Below are 12,568 nucleotides of genomic sequence, written 5' to 3' on the forward strand. Positions count from 1 at the left end.
GTTTGCTACACATGTAGGCAGTTGTTGGTTATGTTAGACAACAGATTTTGGTAACACCTTTTGCAAAGTAATGAATCTTTGTTTGAATGTACAGTAAATATGTGCTTTTTTGTGCAGGCTGTTATAGTAAAGTTGGAGTAATTCATCCAACACTGGACCATATTAAACTGAGAAACTTATTTATTCAATTTACATGTTTATTAACAAAATAGCTCTGGGCATGCATTTTCATGAAATCCAAAAAAGGGGGTTTCCAAAAATGGAAATAATTGTACTTTACTGGGCATTACAGCTTGGCACATTAAGAAAAGATTTTTTTTCTCTCTCTCTTTTAAGTATAACAGATATGAGAGATTCTTTTAAAAAGTCAGAAAAAGGGCAACAAGACAAGTAAGGAGAAATATTCTACAGATATCTTACATTTTAAATTCCATATCCTAATTCAGTGGAAAGAAATACAGGCACACGAATATACACTCTTAAGAGTAATCAGCGTATACAGTGCCATCAGTTGTAGTGACCCTGCTGAGAAGATGTGCTGGCCAAGCACTGTGCCAGTAGCCTTCACACAAAGAGCAAGGAGGAAGAAATATCTTTAAGGAGTTCATCCTGATCCAGGTCAAAGCATAAATACAGACACTGTTCCTCTGTTAACTCAGGTACAGACAGATAAAGCCCCTCACCATCTGCGTATTCCTTTAGTCTTCCTGAATAGCATTTGCCCATATTCCTATGACTTCCTGAAAACCATATACGTAATTGTTCCTGTCTTACATTGATATGCTTCCTGTTTTATGTAAATATGCCCTTCCGCCTAGCCAATCAATAGTTAACCCATTGTCTCTGCTGTGTGTCAAGCATGATATTTACTCTGTTTTTCTTTGAATAAATGAGAGATCTTGCATTTTTGAACTTTGTGTGTCTGTGTCATTTGGTAAACTGTCTCAAGCGCTCGGTGCAGGAAGTGTGTAGCGGGGCGAGGGCACTGTCTTTCTGTGTAACTTTACTTTCTCTCTTCTTAAGAATTGTAACACGAAGGTTCTCTATTCTCAATTAATTTCCTAACAGTTTTCTGAGGGCTCATTCCGGGATAGCGATTCACAAATCCTAACACCATATACTGGGCAAAATGGTGTCATAGGTGACTTTCCTTGGAGCTCTTAATAATACAATTGCTCGAGAAATGGTTTAGCGGCCATTTCCCTACCTACTCTGTGTGTCATATGAGCCCGAATGCACACAGTTAAATGTCTTTTTCTACAGCTGCAGTTGGATTTTATCCAGTATTGTTTGGATATTTGCCACCATCATTTCTTCACATTCTTTTTTCCCCAAAGTGCAAATTCAGATCTATTTCTGTACCAGTCATGTTTAATTACAAGATTTCAAGATCTAAATATATTGTAGAATATTGTCAGTCAAATGGCCGTAACATTGCACACTTCACTTTGATTATATATGGGTTTTTTTTTTGTATGTATATACGTAGCTTCATACAAAAATGAGCTTCATTTTTGTTACAAAATTGAATGCAATGAAATAACCCCTACAAAACTGTCATAACCAAAAAAAGGCATGATAAATACTGAATGGAAGTCCACATACAAAAACACCAATATTAAAAAAAAAACTGAAATATTGAAATTCAACAAACGAGCAAAATCTTTTCTATATTAATAATTTCACCCAAATTCACAATCATCGTTACAGAAAAGTATTGCTGAAATATAAAGGGTTTTGTCCTCTCCATCTCTCACGTGTAATACAGAATTTATATATGGCCTTTTCTGCACCGTTAGCATGACGGCATAGCAGCAGGATGAATCCATGCCAACAGTATTTGGTCTCCCAGAGCATTCATACTGGTGCATAAAAAGGCAACAAAAAAAAATTCTTGGAATGTGGCAAAATGGAAGACTTCACACAATACACAGGCTTTTCAAGCATGAGTGCACGTGTGGGCATAAAAATGTACCAGTGACATCACAGTGACTGGATATTAGGTGCCTATAACCCTTAGAGACTGAGTAAATATATCTGAACATGTCAATAATTACTACAGTACAAAGACAACTTTAACAAACTACACCACTCAACCGCTTTTTACCAGATCTCTGCTGCTGCTTGACTGAAATAACTACTGTTATGCAGAAGGGGGCAGTATGACGAAACAATCAGCCTTTCCACAGTTTCGTGGCTCTGTGACAGTTTTCTATGTGAAGACTCTGAGATAATAACAGGGAATGGTAGGATGTCAGCATTGACCTGTTCTCTGCCGTGTCATGAGTCAATAAGCAAGAAAAAGAGCTGATGTAGGGTAAAAGAGTTCTGTGCATGCATATGTAGGCATTTCTATATACGTGTCGTTTTTTTTTTAAACAAGATCCACCCTCCGTCCTGGAAGGATAAAATGAACACAGTGTGACGTCATTGCGGTGCGATGTCACAGCATTAGAAATCATTGTGAAATTTGACAGTGCGATCTCATTAGGGATGTACAGATCTGGTACTAATTATTGGCTTAAACACTTGATCAGCATTGGATCAGATTTGATATATATTCCGATTTGATCCACTGATGTATTTTACGTCATTTACAGTTAAGTTCTGTGGAATGACACAACACAGATCTTGGACATGAACACAGACCGTACATTGTCCTAAAGCATGTCACCATAACACCTCTGGTGTTTCACATAACTTGGCATTGCATAGCAGCCGATACCCCAAGCTGTGGTGTTATATGGCAATTGGAAAATGTGGGATCGGTGCATCTATAGATGTTGTAGCTCCAGTTTGAAGAACTATTTTGGTTTGGGATTTCCTTGCCAAATCCCAGAAAGACTTGGGAGCTTCTCACACCAGTATCATCAGTATCAAAGTCCTTTTTATCAAATATGTTTCTTAAAAAAATGTTATGGCCAAGCGCTGATATAGAAATGACTTAGTTCAAACAACAGGAAGACCAGAAGATCAGTCAAAAGTATACTTTCACTCATCCAGAATGCCCTGGATCATAAGGCACAAAATATATGCTATACCAATAAATATACAGTGTATACAGTATACCTAAAAACTGTATTATCTGTGCGTGTGTGTGTGGGTATCTATGTAAACGGCAAGGTTTTGCAAAATGGAACTGTCTACAGATAGTCTCAGATCCATACAGATGGTTTGCCCTCGCCAGATTTGCTACTACTGCTGCTCCCAGCACTGCCTACTTTGCCATGTTTCAACCGATGTTTCCTCTCTTTCTGAGGAACAGTGGGGATGTTACTTTGTGGCTTATCATCATTATTATGGTTGTCATGCATCTCATTATGGCTATTGCTGGCACTGTGTTGGAGGGCATAGGCCTGAATAGCTGCCTCTAACTGGACAGCATCCTCGTTGACTGGTGGTGGCCGAGCATCACTTGCCGAAGGGAAGTTGTCCTCGTTGGATCCAAACTGCTGCTGCTCCTCTTGTGCGATGTTGGCACGGTTCTGCTTGCATGCCATCTTGGCATTGCTCAGGTCTGTGTAGGGCAGGGCTTCCGGCTTCATCACGATGTTATAGCCTGGTGGTGCAGATGGGGTACTCCAAGTGAACGGATAACCCACGTAGTCTGCCTCCCTGACTCTGTTCCCAACATCATCCACCATTTCTCCTTCGCTGAGTGCTGGCCCGCTTACTCTGTCAGACATGCCTCCGGGCCCCAGCAGGCCCAGTTGGTATTCTTCTTCAGCTGTGGCAGCATGACGTTTTTGCAGTGCATCTTTGATAGTGCCCACTCCAAGGTGAATCATTTCCCACACGTTGAGTAACAGGCAGAGGCAGCTGACGCCATACATAATGCGCAAGAAGATGGTCTTCTCTGTTGGGCGTGAAACAAAGCAGTCCACACGGTGCGGGCAAGGCTCACCTGTACACACGAAGATGGGTGCTACATGAAAGCCATACAGCAGATACTGGCCAGCCAGGAAGGCCGCTTCCAGGGCTGAACGTGTCAGTAGCTGGAGTACATACACTCGCATCAGGCCATCATCCCGTATGCGCTGCCGCCCATCATGCCGCTCTTTGGGCTTGGGGCGTGGTGGAACAAGCTCCCTTCGAGTGCTATCTATCTCAGGTACCTCATAGATCATTGGGTCATCCTCTCTCTCCTCCCCTGAATTCTCGTGCCCTGCTCGATGCTGACGTGCCGCAAAGTAAAGCTTCCTTGGCCTCCGATGTGTGTACCCACCTTCTGCTCCACCTCCTGCTGAATCCCCATCCCCAGTCCCTGGCCCCTCCTTGGTGTGGGAGATTTTATTAGCCGCATAACCCATATAGAGAAGTGATGGCATGGCAGAGAAGATGATCTGGAAGACCCAGAACCTGACATGTGAGAGCGGTGCAAAGGAGTCATAGCAGACGTTTTCACAGCCAGGCTGGCCTGAGTTGCAAACAAACTTGCTCTGTTCGTCATAGTAGATGGACTCTCCGCCCACTGCCGTCAACACAATGCGGAATACGACCAGTGCTGTCAGCCAGAGTTTCCCCACCGGTGTGGAATGATTTTGGATCTCCTCCAGCAGACGCGTCAGGAAGCTCCAGCTCATGGCGTCGGACGACAGTGTCCCAGATGGCAAAGTTCACAGACTCTACAAAAGACAAAGTGGAAAGTGAATGAACGAGAGTGCATCTTAAGTTAAACATAGCTATTGAATAAACTGCTGATGTATCAGGTTTGGTATTAGCGTTAATGACATTGAAAACAATAGTTTGGTCATGCTATAAGACATGGCTTGACATTAATTATCAGTTTGTTTACTTAAAAATGTCATAGAGTTCAAATATGAGTTACAGTGCAGAAATTGCAAACAACATCACAAGTTTCTGAAAGTTTGAAATGTTTGTGAATCTGATATACACTGATATACACTTATATAGCTGCGACTGTTACTATTTAACAAGACTAGAATGGTTATAATAAGGACAATAAAATGACATGAATAAATGCAGGCTTCAAATTGATCAGAACCAGCATGATGTGAGCAATGTGATAAATAGGTTACTTATATAATATGGACAAATCAGTGCAGATCTGCAGTAGTAGATGACTTCCTGATTGAAATTAACATTGTGTTAACCTGTGTCTGTGTTCTTTTAAGCTCATATACTGATACTAAAAGTCTTACTTTGAAAGGCAGCAGGAAATCACTTTCTCTCTCTCTTTCTCTCTCTCTCTCTCTCTCTCTCTCTCTCTCTCTCTCACACACACACACACACACACAAACACACACACAGACCTCATACCTCTGTTAGAAATACAGGCTTTGCCGCTGCTCAGTGCTATGTTTACAGAGTCTCTGGATTCTCTCCACTCATTTTTCAAAGCTAAATGTTTACATTTTGCCTCACAATAAAACATTTAAAGTATTGACTGCTATGGCTATATAAGGACAAGTCTGAGAAATGTCAGGGTATTCAGGATACAGATATAATTTTGGTGGCGAGAGAGAGAGAGAGAGAGAGTGTTTGAGAAGCAGAGAGAAAGTATTGTCACTCATCTACAGTGAAGTTCCTGTATTTTAGTAACCATTACCCTCACATGCACTTAAAGTACTTGGCCTATCAGGCTGGAACAGGGAATCCTGTGGCTTTCCTAATGTCTTCTGCCGAAAGTCGAGCTTTGAATCTGAGCATGGTGCTGCCGTTCTTCCCAGTTCTTCCCTTCCAGCAGGCCCTGCTATCCCTTCACCTCTCATCTGTGTCTAAGAGTGCTAGTAGTAGCAATGACGATGGCGAAAGACCTAGCAAATGATGAGTGAGTGAGTGAATCATGCATGCACACACATGAATACAGAATACAGGCTTCTAAAAATACTGTTATATACGAGAACTTATGTGCTGTAATAGAAAAATAATCAATAACGGTGTGTGAGAAGGGTTACTTTTACCAACACAAAGCTGATTATTTTCCAATAACAGAATGTTTTATTCCTCTTATTCCCACAGCAATTCACAAATGCTATTCACATTATAACAATTTGTAGTTGTTTTCATTCATAGGAAAGTTGGGCGAACATCCACAACACAAGTTAGTTTCTGTTATCCCTTATGTTATATCATTTTTTTTTTTCTCTCATCAGCCTTTTGTCTTGAATTTTGTCTTGAATTTTTGTCTTGAAAGCTTACTCTGGTATAAAAGACAGACACTGGAGACTCCTTTAAAAAAATGCAATATACAGTACCCTCCACTAATATTGGCATCCTTGGTAAATATGAGCAAATAAGGGAGTAAAACATTGTCTTTATTGTTTAATCTTTTGATCTTTTGTTAAGAAAACAAAAAACAAACAAACAAAAAAACTACTCTGTTCTCATGAATATCAAACAATTGCAAACAGAACACATGTTTATCCAAAAATATTGTTGTCAAATCTAGGTACGCAACAATTATTGTCACCATTTTAGTCAATATTTTGCGCTACCTCCCTTTGCCAAGATAACAGCTCTGAGTCTTCTCCTATAATGCCTGATGAGGTTGGAGAATACAGGGCAAGGGATCTGAGACCATTCCTCCATACAGAATCTCTCCAGATCCTTCACATTTCGAGGTACACGCTGGTGGACTCTCCTCTTCAGTTCACCCCACAGGTGTTCTATGGGTTTCAGGTCAGGGGACTGGGATGGCCATGGCAGGACCTTGATTTTGTGGTCAGTAAACCATTTTTGTGTTGATTTTGATGTATGTTTTGGATCACTGTCCTGCTGAAAAATCCAATCCCATTTTAAGCTTTCTGGCAGATTCAGTCAGGTTTTCATTTAATATCTGTTGATATTTGATACAGTCCATGATGCATTGTATCCTAACAAAATGTCCAGGTCCTCTGGCACAAAAACAGCCCCAAAATATTAAAGAGCCACCACCATATTTAACCATGGGCATGAGGTTTTTAGATGAGAGTAGAGTTTTTTGGGTTTTTTTAAACCCTTCCAAACAACTGGCCTATGTGTTAGCCTATGTGTTACCATATATTTATACCCCTGTGAAACAGAAAGTCATGGCTGAACAATCCTAGTCACTCAGGTGTACTAAAAAATGTAAAACATCAATGGGAATATACTTAGAATATATCTTTTTCATATGAATTCATAGGGGGGCTAATCATTGTTGCACACCTATATTTAACAAAGATTTTTTTTTTATACATAAACCTGTTCTGTGTTTGCAATTCTTTGATATCCATGAGAGCAGAGTATTTTTGTGAATTTTTTTAACAAAAGATCAAAAGGTTAAACAATAAAGACAATTTTTCACAGGCTTCTTTGCTCATATTTACCAAGGGTGCCAATATTACTGGAGGGCGCTGTATGCTATAAACACAGTGATGTATTAGAACAAGTGCTATAATTATAAGCATTTCTGCTGGAACTTATTGTCAAAATTACTGTTAAAGAACATTAGCTAACATCTTGTGACCAATCACTACCGGGTTTAGTAGGTGTGTTAGAGCAGGGAAGTCATCAAACTCCTGATAAGACAAGATAAGACTTTATTTATTCCAGAGGGAAAAAATTTTTTTGCCGTTGGCAAAGAATAGTTCTGTATAACCGTTTAAAGTAACAGAAGGAACATAAATGATTATAAAACAGGAAGTGTAGAAAAATATTAGAAATAGTGCATCTAAAATAGAAAAATAAAGCAACATAACTTAATAAGCAATATCTAAAAAATAAATTAAATAAGATCAAATAAACCCTATATAAGAATTATAGTATATAGTTTTATTATCCAAGTACGAAAAGTGACAAGAGTAAAGTGTCTGAGTGACTGAATGTATGTTAAAGACTGGTGTGAAAGATCTGAGTGAAACAGCGTGAACATCTAACCTGTTCAACAACATATATAACATGTGACATTTGTGTCACTCCATGAAAACTGCAGCCAATGTGTGACATGAAGGTAACATTCCAGACAAAGGAATTTTGAAGAAGACTCTCATTCACAGACATAATGGCAAACGATAACATCTCCACTCAAACATGAGTTATGAGGCATCACGTTTACTGCGTTGAGCATGTAACAAGGAAACTAAAATAACAATGAATTCATCAATACAAATTAGATTTTAAAAAAAAAAAAATAGGAAAACATTTCACAAGTCAATAAATAACATTAATCCAAGTTTGAAAATGATCTCAAGATCTGTTAACGTGAATATTTCAAGACACTGTAACTCTTCAGTCTATTTTCAATCCAATAAAAAAGAAGGATTCAGAACACTGAGGTCGGGATTTTCTTGTGTACAGCGTGCTTAATGTAAGAGGGGGTTAATGTAAGACCATATTAATTCTTTTGGTTTTTATGATAATGATAATGTAGTTGCAATATATATTAAATGAGTAACTTCACTATACACTACACAAAACACTGCAATCACAGATCGTCAAGACTTTTGTGATACACCATGTTGAATGATTATCGTAGGAGATCTGTAAGTACTCTCAGCTGTTACACATCATGCCTGAATGTGGGGACCAGTGGGAAATTTGAAGTGTGGGAATAAGGCTGTGATTGTTTCGAATGGAACATACCCAAAACAGGACACGCTAAAACTACAAACCTTAAAATGTTCATTTTAATCTGTAATCTTAGGTTCTGGAAATTTCCTGTTTTTCTAAATATATATTATAAATTGTGCTTGACTGACTGACAGAGAAATATTGTTGTTACTAATGGAAACCTTGTTTTTATAAAACAGTTTGAACGTAACCCATGTAGACACCAATGCTTACATTCGCAACGACTTTTAAAAGACCTCAAACCCAAAACTGGCCGTGACCCTGAACATCCATTCCCATCGATAACTATTCTCTAACCTCTGTACTAAAATAGGAAGACTTGTATTCCTGGAAACGGTAGGAATTAAAGCAAAAAAACAATGACTTTATTAGGTAAGGTAAGGAATGACACAATTTCCAACACTAATTAATGGGGAGAATTTAGTAACGCATTATGATTTTACAGTAGTTATGAACAGGATGACATTGAAATAATTGTATGTATATCTCACAGTGTAACAGCTCACATCAATAATTATATATATATATATATATATATATCACTATATTCACTGCAATGTTAGCTTTTATTGTCAATGATTTATACACATTTGAAAGGCTGCACATTTCATGGAACGACCAATTTACAAGAGCTTAAACATGAAGCGTATGCACTAGAGGTGTAAACTTCAGGTTTCCACGTGTTATTATATATCGTGGTTATTTGATGATACCATTGAATCTGAATTATATATTGAATGATACAATATATAACTATTTTATTTAGTAGCATCTGATCGATACGTGGCCAATCTGGGGTAAGCCTAACATTCATTTGTGAATGCTTATGATGTAGAGAAGGACTATTTTAAGTATCAGAGTTATGGGCAAATCACCTTGCTAGCCTATTTACCATTCCGTAGAGGATTTGGCTGAGTTTTTTGTGATTGTTGTGGTAAAAAATGTTTGCTTGTTGAGTTTTTTGTGTTTTTATTGCGGAAAACTACTGGCAAAATTGAACTTGCACGCAATTGTTTTGCACGCTCTTTTGCAGTGATGTTTGTTGGTAAATGAGACCTTTTATCTGTACTCGTGTTCGACGCACGTGAATCGAAGAGGGCTTTTGCCGAACGCGCATCGTGATGACGTGACGTGACACATTTTCTGCAGAAAAGCCGCTGTAATTCGGAAAAATTGCGAGCTCTTCCGAATAGTGCGGTGTTTGCTTGATTTTGCATTCATTTCTGCAATCGCAAAATTGCGAAAATTCTGGAGGGACTGATTTACACATCAGTTTAAAAAAATATAAATTTTCACTTTAAAAATGAATGCATCAGTCCAAATCATTTGATCATTACACCGCTAATACGTTTTGATCTAAAGCTGGGTGCTATACTGCATATCTGGCACTGATATTACCAAAGTATAGACTTTCTTTGGTACAATGAGCTTACATTGTAGGGCAGAATGTGACCATACAATCCTTCATGCAGTGTTATAAAATTTGCAGCCAGCACTGTGAATTCAAAATTGCTGAGTCCATTTAGTGACTTTGTGGTCTTGTAGTTGGCCCTGCCACGTGTCTGAAGCACACACACACACACACACACACACAGTTGTCTCATCACTTGTGCCCTCCCCTTGGGCAGTTGAGAACGGCAGAACGAGCACATGCTCAGCAGAACGCTCATCAGTGCTAACCTGCTTTCATAACCTGTCTTCATCTCTCTCACAGTCTGCTTCTCTCTGGAAATGAAGGTGTGTTGATTCTTGAAAAGTGAATAGACCAAAGTCACTGTTAATTACTAGTGGTTCACGCAAAGTCACCTACATTTTTGTATCCGGCTTACCCCTGCCAAGCAGCACTAAGCATCACACACCACTAATGTCACTAGAGAGGGACATGCTTTTGTCATTCCAACTGCATTGTGCATGGAGTCTTAATGTTCCTCATTTCCAAATTAGCTACATTACTCTCTTCCAAAAGAACATCACAGCTTCAGTATTATAAATTGCATTCATTTTGGCCTTTATTACAAATATCCTAACCAAGTGCATATCAAAAATTTAAATGACTGTGTTCCATTAGAGAAGGGGAAAAAAAAAAAAAAAAAGCTGATCGCCTGCATCATAAATCACCACTGTGTATTTGAATTATATGACTTTCTCCTAGATTACTTACACTTACTGGCTTAATGCCAAAACCATGGAATGTTAATTGTGAATGAAAACCCAAGGTTTAGTTGATTACTTTGAGCTTAGAGTAAAAAAAAAAAAAACATTGAGCGTATACATTTCTTTGTAGTAGATTGCAGGAAAACATGGTCAAAACCCCAATATGATCTATGACTGTTTTTTTTTTTTCAGGGAATGGTATGAAAGGAAGCGAGAGAGAGACTGAGAGAGATAGATAAAAAGAAAGAAAGAAAGAAAGAAAGAAAGAAACCATTCCACCTCAACTGAACTGGAATATTCTTTGAATTGTTTTTTTTTTTGTTTTTTTTCCCCTCTAGAGGTCTGAAGATGTGGGAGAGAAGAATGAACAGATCTTGTCGTGTTAAACAGAATGGACTAAAAATAGAATTCCTGACCATTTACGGGAATCGTGCAGTACTAAGAATGAAAAGAGAAAAAGAATGATGCAACATATGTGCTCTGTGCGTGTGTGTGTGTGTATACATATACTCTAAAACTTGATGTGTATGTGTGTGCGTGTGTGTGTGTGTGTGTTATGAATGGATTTGGATAACGGAATGCTCAATGCAATCAAACAGAGTAATATTTCATCCAGAAGCCTGTAACATATAGCACTTACTAACACACACAACTCAAATAAACACACACATACATACACATGCATTCATGCACACACACACACACACACACACACACACACACACGCACATACCAAACTATGTACTTACATACACTCGGGTGTCCCTGTTATCTCTCCTCTTTGTGTCTGCCTCTCCACCCCTTTTCCTTTCATCTCCCTGCTCTTCTCTCTTTCCTTTTCATTCTTTTACGAGATCATTAGCCATTACCCTTAAAACCAGGAAGCAAACAGACCCCCACATTTATACGCACAATCTGACAACCATGTGGGACTGCAGTGTGTGTGTGTGTGTGTGTGTGTGTGTGTGTGTGTGTGTGTGTGTGTGTGCGGCGTGTACAATGAAGTGGGTGGGGGGTTGCATGTCTTTTCGTTTCCTCCTCTTCTCTCTCTTCTGTGGAACACACACAATGGACCCCTCTTACCCCTCATTACCCAAAATTGGGTCAGAGATGGGAGGGAGGTTTGTGTGAAGGGTTAATGTGCTTACGGGCAGGGTGATAGGTGAAAAGGGGGTGAAATATGAAATTTTCCCATACGAATGATTGGAGGAGTGAGTGTGGCGATGGGGGGATGGGATGGATTAAATGCAGACCCTTTAAGGGCTTTCCCTTCTATAGCCTGCGACACAGAATAAAATATTTCCCTTCCTCAACCTTATCTACTCCTCAAAGCCCCTTCTGTCTCCTTTTATGATCTCAGAGTGCAACGCTCCAAGGAACATCACATCCTAATATCTGGTCCTCTATTCATCTTGCCATCTTTGGTGACGGTTAAAAATTCAAGCTTTCAGATATCTCTCTATAGTCTTTGTCTAATCTTTCTTTTAAAATCATTTTCTCTCACAGTTTGCGCAGAAGCCAGATTACAATCAGAGGATTTTTTTTCCGAGGCTAAAACCATATACAATCTGTAAGTTAAAACTGACTAGGAGTCTGTACTGAAAAAGTCTTACTCAAGCCTTCCAAACGTCAAGGTTTCAAGTGTAATACGATTTTGTTAAATGGATGAGATACTTGACTGAACTTTTGGGGATTATGTAAACATTAGAGTGTAAGCGATAAAAGGAAATTGTACTATGTGCGCCTGCATGATAAATGTCCCGGAGACGGAAGGAATAGATATTGATTTAGCTTAAACATACATATATATTGTTATAACAAGGCCAGACTTTTCTATAAATCACCCTCAATAATGCAAGAC

At 38.9% G+C, this 12,568-nt stretch overlaps 1 protein-coding gene across 1 annotated transcript; it reads right to left on the reverse strand.

The window, feature by feature from the left end:
- Positions 1 to 2,979: 2,979 nt before the first annotated feature.
- gjc1 (gap junction protein gamma 1) lies at positions 2,980 to 12,291 on the reverse strand. Its single transcript, XM_053615007.1, has 2 exons — positions 11,457 to 12,291; positions 2,980 to 4,625 (listed from the first exon to the last, which is right to left on the reverse strand). The coding sequence occupies exon 2, from the start codon at positions 4,581 to 4,583 to the stop codon at positions 3,156 to 3,158; it is 1,428 nt and encodes a 475-aa protein (XP_053470982.1). The 5' UTR covers positions 4,584 to 4,625; positions 11,457 to 12,291; the 3' UTR covers positions 2,980 to 3,155.
- Between the last annotated feature and the right edge of the window lie 277 nt (positions 12,292 to 12,568).

This window comes from Ictalurus furcatus, chromosome 2 (genome assembly GCF_023375685.1).
Source record: "Ictalurus furcatus strain D&B chromosome 2, Billie_1.0, whole genome shotgun sequence".
NCBI lineage: Eukaryota > Metazoa > Chordata > Actinopteri > Siluriformes > Ictaluridae > Ictalurus > Ictalurus furcatus.

Coding starts and splice junctions, on each gene's coding strand:
- gjc1 (XM_053615007.1), bottom strand. CDS start 4,583: ATGAGCTGGAGCTTCCTGACGCGTCTGCTGGAGGAGATCCAAAATCAT.